At 41.6% G+C, this 7,930-nt stretch overlaps 1 protein-coding gene across 1 annotated transcript; it reads left to right on the top strand.

Annotated features, from left to right (window-relative positions):
- Positions 1-467: 467 nt before the first annotated feature.
- On the top strand, positions 468-911 carry LOC308282298 (ubiquitin-conjugating enzyme E2 D4-like; the record flags this gene model as incomplete). Its single annotated transcript, XM_080722645.1, has 1 exon — positions 468-911. The coding sequence occupies one exon, from the start codon at positions 468-470 to the stop codon at positions 909-911; it is 444 nt and encodes a 147-aa protein (XP_080578771.1).
- Between the last annotated feature and the right edge of the window lie 7,019 nt (positions 912-7,930).

Below are 7,930 nucleotides of genomic sequence, written 5' to 3'. Positions count from 1 at the left end.
TGACTGAATACTCATTTGATACATTGATGATGCCCAATGTATTCTAAGAACAATGTCTGTAAATGGACAGGGCACGCCTCCACAAATGTAATCTAAAGTCCATTTAATATGAGAATACTTGGGAGACCAGTCTATGGTGCATGGAATCCATTCCACATGACGTCAGTGATGTCATCGATTGATGACATCCGTAATCTCCATATATACAGTAGGTATAAAAGGGATACAAACAGATTTGGTTGGATGTTTGTCCGTTCATCTTGGATGTAGCTTAAGTGTGACTTAATATGACTTGCTCTTTGTGATGTAGTGGTGACATTGCCATGACGTGGCGGTGTTGATTGATTTGGCCCCTATAAAGGCAGAGTCACAGAGAAATCAGTCAATGCACTGAGCCGAGTCAAAGACTGCTAGTGTAAAGGAGGCTCTCATTGACTAATAGCTACGTACAATTCAAGAGGATTGAAATGGCTTTGAGAAGAATACAGAAGGAGTTGCAAGACTTGCAAAGGGACCCGCCGGCTCAGTGTTCAGCTGGTCCAGTCGGCGATGACTTATTCCACTGGCAAGCTACCATCATGGGGCCGACCGACAGCCCGTTTCAAGGAGGGCTTTTCTTCCTTGATATCCACTTTCCCACCGACTATCCCTTTAAACCACCAAAGGTAGCCTTCACCACCAGAATCTATCACCCAAACATCAACAGCAACGGTAGCATCTGCCTTGACATCTTGAGGTCTCAGTGGTCACCTGCACTTACAATATCCAAAGTGTTGTTATCCATATGCTCTTTGCTATGCGATCCAAACCCAAATGACCCTCTCGTTGTAGACATTGCAACTGTCTATAAATCTGACAAGCAGAAGTACAACGCATTAGCCAGAGAATGGACTCAAAAGTATGCAATTTGAAATGCTGAAGTAGAGATGGTTTGAGCGCATATCTTGCTGGACTCCCCACAAATACTTCCAGTATATTCCAACGTCAACACCTTGAATTCTTTTTTTCACCCTTTTCCTTTGGTTTGATATTATTATATTGATGAGATGCCCTGCAAAAAAAAAGACCAAACTGTGATAAAATCCTCCAAAATGATGCAGTGTTTTCTGAACTGTACATAATCTATTTCTATTATTTTGCATTAAAAACCCAGATAAAATAAATACTTCAAAACGGCAGGTCACAGACTTACAGCTGACAAGTGTGCAAGCAGCAGAGAAGAGGCGCGCCACATAAACATACGATGGAAGACCTTGACTGTTGTGGAAGCCCTACCCACATGAATATCATGTGGATTTGTCACTCACAGCTTTCATGGAGACGGCACAACTGTCTACAACCTGGAGACTCTCTCTACAGATGTTCTCACAGTCTTAAGGTCACATCCCTGACAAGAGGGCATCCGGTGCTGAGATGCTATTCTAGGAAGGTGTCAAGCTGCACGTTACGGGTGGGGGAGGAGCTGGAGCTCCGTGGGGAGAAGTGTGATGAGGCGTGGGAGACGATGGCAAGCAAGTGGCTGAAGGGTGTGGACTGTGGAGGAGTTAAGAGAAGAAAGTTAATGAGGGGATGATTGAGGTGGAGGAGAGGCAACAGGTGGAAGACCTGTTTAGGTGAAGGCAAGCCTCACCTTAACACAGGCATCCCTCAGTTTGATTGGAAGACAATCTTTCGACATGGCACAATGGTCCAACACAAGACCAGAGGCCAATTCTACAAATTCCTTCTAAATCGTCAGTTCCCACACTTCTCACTCAAGATTTTTGACAAAAAAAAATCTAAAATAGCAGATGTACAAGCTCGCAGCACGAAGTGACATACTGTGAGTTTGTATATCTGCTATTTTTGCAAAAGAAAAACTACACAGATGCTTTCCTGTTTTTTAGGCAGTGCATGCAGGCAGTGCATGCTTTGATTTAGTTCCATTACTTTTTTTTTCCTAATTGATATTACTCCTGTGTTGTCACAATGCACACCCAATGTGGTAAAATGTGCGAGGATGTCTTCTCTGTCTATTTTTGGATACTTTTAGTAAGTTGCATGTGTCTGGCAAATGCACAAATTGCAACAGACTACTGGACTTCAGATGTATCCAAGACCTGAGTATGTGTACTGAAGAGAATGTGGAACTTCTTGATAACCCATGCAATACATGCATGTAGAAATATACTGTATATGTGCACTGAAGCCATTTTTATAGCGTGGCTCTGTAAGAGGTAGAGCCCTCTAGAAGAATGTCTGCCTGTGAAGCATTCTGTCTGGGAAAACTGTTGGAAGAATGATCACTTTTTTTTGTTATTTTTTTTTTCCTTACTTAATAATCTTAGATTCTTGGAAATATTTAACTAGTTTTATAATGGAAGTCTGTGGCGGTTGGATCAGTCTGAATATTTGTCCAAATGGAGGACATATACTGTATGCCTGATTTCATAGACTGACTGACCACCTACTAGAGGCCCAAGATCAACATGAAGCAACGCCATTGTTGGACCTTGTCTTGTCTGTTATTAATAGAATGTTTAAAAAGATTGCTATTTTCATTTGGCAAAGCTCCCAGGTGATTGATATGCATTGTCAACTTTGTGATTTATTTTTATTTTTATCTTATAGCTTCTGGAGGAGGCTACAATGTGTTGTGAGCTTGTGGATCTGCTGTTTTCAAAAGAAAATCTTGTGAAAAAATATATTTTTGTGAAACATTTAACAACATAAATCTAGTATGGGAGACCCTTGCACAAAATATTTTTAGATCGGGTCGACAAATATATATATACATATTAATTTGGGGGTCGTTGACATGAACATGTTCGAGAACCGTACTGGTTTAAACAAGATTAGGAAGCGAGCCCCAAATAGTAACTTCACTTTAGAAACAAGCCCAGGAAACCGCTACCCCGCAACTACCAATATTTACAAGCAACTTTACAGAAAAACAGGCCCAAAGTCGTTTATTATAAGCAGACGCTGGTGGCACTAACTGGACCTGGTCCTTTTCAGGCGGTCGAGGGATGTGCTTCTCAGGGCTCAGTATGCAAATGTGCGGCACGTTTAGATGGGGCTTGGAAATGGAGGTTCCACACAGAGATTCCTGACTAATTTATGCAGTGATATTTGGCTGGCCACGGGTAGTGCATAACCAGGTGAGGCATGCATCCCCTAACTTGCATTGTTCCCGATTAGGCTGGAACTAGGACATTTCCTCCATGTCCATATATGGGTTTTTGTGGATATATACTGTAGTTTTTTTTTAGCAGTGCTCCTAGAAGGAGCTAAGCTTCAACACCTGGCTTTGTCCAGTTCCCATAAAATCTCCGGGCCCCAAAAAATGTGATGCTTGGCCTACATCTTGGCACAAAAGGCTCAGAGCTTGTTGCATGCCCATAGTGTCCCATTGGCCAAGCTTCACTGGACACGCTGTGGTTGGCCAGCGGGGCACTTGATGAAAGTAACTCATAAGAAATAGCACCGCTCACTTCACACTAGGTGTGATTTTTTTTGGATAACCGCGATCCGACTGACTTCACACCAGGCACAACACTCCCTCGGGTCCTCACACAGTCAATAAGGTCTGGATATGTGAAGGACAGACAAACCCTCTCACAAAGTCGTGGGTTTATTATTTACCCTTTGGGAACAATGCCCGTATAGGGAATGCGTGCCCCACGGTTATGCAATACCTGTTGTACCCATCTGCAAACAGACTCTGTCTGCTTGTGTCCCTTTTATGCACATACTGTACTGTATATGGAGATACTGTATCTGTATGTCCTAAGCCTGTATGTCTTAACCTGCATATATAGGCCTATGCATGTATTGGTCGGATCAGTGGTTCTGGACAACTGAATATGCCCATATTAGGGCATATACTGGCATATACCTCTCTCGCTCACTCTCACAATCAGAGAGCAATCTGACAATGGGTATTATTAACTGAAGGGGCATGTGTTCCTTGCCAGAGTACTCGTTCGTACCCATTGTCAGAGTATCCGCGAGTATCCGCGTGGTACCCGTCACCATACTGTACGTAGAGGTTTGTCTATGACGCCAGTCATATTCAGTCATATTGATGACATCAGGGATCTCTATATGCCCGTATATGGGCATATCAGTCAGATAGGCTGTGAACATGATCACCTCCCGGCCTGTTGGCCGTGCATACAGGCCAGCAGAGGTGAAACAAAATCACTGCAGTTAACATAATATACTGTGTACTGTAGCTGCACAGGAAATGGTCTTGGTGATATTGGAGCAGAGAAGACATTCATTGACATACAGTATAGGCTAAAACTACATTTACAACACACAGGACAAGGTGTTCACAGGATCACAATCAAAGGGAATAACCTTTTTTTTACTATTTGAGAGAAACTATTTGAGAGCAGCATCATCATTTTCAATCAAAGAAGCACTAGTTTCCACACAGTCAAAAGACATCACAACCACAAAAAGCAATTTACCATTTTTTTCCCAAGTTTTACACACTTCCTCGTTCACTTCCATTCTGGCCGCAGTAAAATGGCTTTTCTCAGTTTGTTTTCCCACATCACTCGTTTGTTCAAAACTGACCCATTTTCTATGGACTATATCTGACTCATGGATCACCGTGGTTGAATTTTTGAAGCGGTGAAAGGAGTGGCTTTGTGTGTATCGTGCGTCCAGGATTGAAGATTGGTCAAGCTTCACATGACAATTTGGCCCTCCAGATAAAATCATTAATTCATTCAGAATTCATAAAAACATAGAACTGAAGCACATAGAAAGTATAGATCTAGAACATAGAATGTATAGATCTAGAACACAGATTTTATAGCTCTAGAACACATAGAATGAAAATTCACTGCTTCACTTCGAACCGAGGTTAGATTTTTTTCTTCTCTGCGTGAAAGAAGACACGTGGGTCGGCCGTGGACGGGATCAGCCGCGCGCACAATGGGCACACGCTGCGTGCACGGAGCGATCAAAAATCTGGTAAATAATAACATAGGTTTAGATTTGATTATTATGGCAGTTAACCGACTATTATTATTATTTATGGGAAACCTCTGGCATCCTGTGTTAAGCACTGATTATACCTCTATGGTAGACCCTCCCTCATGCTTCAAGAAACAGAGTACACAGCTAGAGGGTGAAAGTTCATGGTTTCAATGCTACATAATATTATTGCTTATGCAAACGCTTCCTCTGGCTCTCGTCTGAGGAAGAGTTAAGTCAGTTAACACTTAACAGGCTTGAAACGTCACCTTGGCTGAAAACATGAACATTCCACACAGAAAGGCCCAGTCCGGTCCAAACCAAGGACCCAGGGTTGGACCTACAGTATGAGTATAAGCTCTTAATGAACAACCTCTGAGCAAGGTTTTAATAGTTTTGAATTTTTCATTCATTTTTCTTTTATTTATTTTCATTTATTTTATTTTTATAATTTATTTTGGAAATTGTTTTCATTTTGTCATTCACCGGTGAGATACAAAAATCTCAACAATGTGGAATCTATGTTTTAATATAGGGCTTAAAACTGGCACAGCTAAATTTAAGTATGAAATATTGGCAGCAAAGACTAAAACAAACACAATTTTCTCTATTATTTTAGTTTGTTTGTTTGAGTAAAATGCTGTTTCAGTTTTTGTAAAGCCTATTTATTTCCATTAAACATTTTGTTTTTAAAAACAATGTGTTATTTTGTTAGTTTTAGTTAACTATAATAAACCTGCTGCTCACTTTCCCATCAGGAAATCATTAGAATGCCCTTCTCCACTAGCACCAACTATGATTTGATTCTAGTTGAAGCTCAAGACAAAAGTGTGATCTGTGAGGACCTACATTACTGTATGTGTTCTCACGTCTCCCCAGGTCTCCCCATTTTGTGACATACAGTACTTAGGCCTATATGAAAGAGAGCCTTGGGACAAAAGGCAATGCAAAATACCACACAATTCCACTGTCTGCCATGTACAGGGACGTGCATGGGCCCCTGATTCAGCCCGGGAAAAAAGAGTTGGAGAGGCCCTCATTGCGCGCTATAGAGAGATCTCTCTCTATAGCGCTGCTGCTACAAAGATTTGCCATTTCAGATCATGACAAGTGACAAGCCAGTGGGCCAATTACATGAATTAGGCCTATATTTCGTTGTTGTCGGGTGGAAACCTTGTATGTCCAAAACCGTTTGTTTTGTATTTATCATTTAAAAAATGATTTAAACGAGTGAAAACAGCCGATCTACAAGCACACAACGCCTCGCGGTGCGAGGCGTTGTGTGCTTGTAGATCTGCTGTTTTCACTACTTTTGTGCAAACAGTTTAATTTTTACTTTTGTGCAAACAGTAACATTTTTTCCTAATGGCCTGGACCGGCCCGAGAATGAAACGGGCCGTTCGGGAGTTGTCCCGCTTTTCCCAATGGCCAGCACGTCCCTGGCCATGTACATCCAATGGATATGAAAACACATTTCATTATCCATTAGTGATGAATGGCATCAATAGATGACCTTGCCACACATGCACATACCCAGAACCAAAGGATAGGTGAAGGTCATGAGTGAATGAGTGTGTAAAATGCAAGAAATGGGAGGGGTTATAAAAGCTTTTACGGAGTAAAGAGGTTAGTAATACATGCTATTGATTTAGTTTGGTCATGAAAATTGCATTACCATTGTGTTACCGTGACACTCCAAAGCTGCCAAAGCTGAAAAGCTTAGGATTTATCATTATGAGTAATGCATATAATAATGGCCTTTGGTTTAGCAGCACTTACATCCATTCATGCAATTCAATGAGAACTGCATCACGGCGCTAGGATATGATTCTGATGTTTTGATCACCAAATATTGCAGTGTAGTCCTTTACATTAGGACTGCACAATATAAGGATATTATTATGATTGTGCGGGGCATTATCTACAACACACAAAGCTTGCTGTCACTCACTGAAAATGGAAAAGCTCACATTGTGAACTTGCAACTCCGTGGCAGATTTAAGTTAATTAACGGGTGCACCAAGCTTATACTTTTTTTGAGCGGTGGTAAACCGCTCCATAGAGTGGCTGTGCGTGTGTCTGTAGCCACCTTTCCTCAGCGTTTTGTCATAGCAATGTGTTTTCCTCAGCGTTTTGCCATAGCAATATGTGTGTGTGTGTGTGTGTGTGTGTGTGTGTGTGTGTGCGTGTGTGTGTGTGTGTGTGTGTGTGTGTGTGTGTGTGTGTGTGTGTGTGTAGCCATATTACATCACATTACATCACCAGTTACATCCTAGACCTATCTGTAGCCACTTTTCCTCAGCGTTTTGCCATAGCAATGTGTTTTCCTCAGCGTTTTGCCATAGTAATATGTGTGTGTTTAGCCATATTACATCACATTACATCACCAGTTACATCCTAGACCTATCTGTAGACACTTTTCCTCAGCGTTTTGCCATAGCAATGTGTTTTCCTCAGCGTTTTGCCATAGCAATATGTGTGTGTGTGTGTGTGTGTGTGTGTGTGTGTGTGTGTGTGTGTGTGTGTGTGTGTGTGTGTGTGTAGCCATATTACATCACCAATTACATCCTAGACCTATATCCTAGTCTTTTTCCTCAGCGTTTTGCCATAGCAATGTGTGTGTATGTAGCCTGTATTTACATCACCAATTACCAATTAAAGATGTTATGCAAGCACGACCACCGCTCACTTCACATTGGGTGTGATTTTTTTAAATAGATTTTTATTGCAGCTGCAAATGTAGTAAAAGTTCCAGGAAGTGTTAACTGGTAGAAAAGTGAGTTATCAGGAACAGCTATAAAAGTTACAGGAATTAAGTGTCGCGGCCAGGGCATAGACAGATACAACACGGGCAGTGAGATATACGCAAACGTATCGGCCGCTGTAGTTCATTGGAGGAACCTGTCTCCGCAACCACTTTACGCCATGTTGTAGTTTGTTGTAGTCATAGGCGGCCAGA

Source organism: Nannobrachium achirus (genome assembly GCF_963921795.1).
Source record: "Nannobrachium achirus genome assembly, chromosome: 3".
NCBI lineage: Eukaryota > Metazoa > Chordata > Actinopteri > Myctophiformes > Myctophidae > Nannobrachium > Nannobrachium achirus.
The sequence above is the reverse complement of the archived record's forward strand: the minus strand, read 5'-3'. Positions and strand labels throughout refer to the sequence as shown.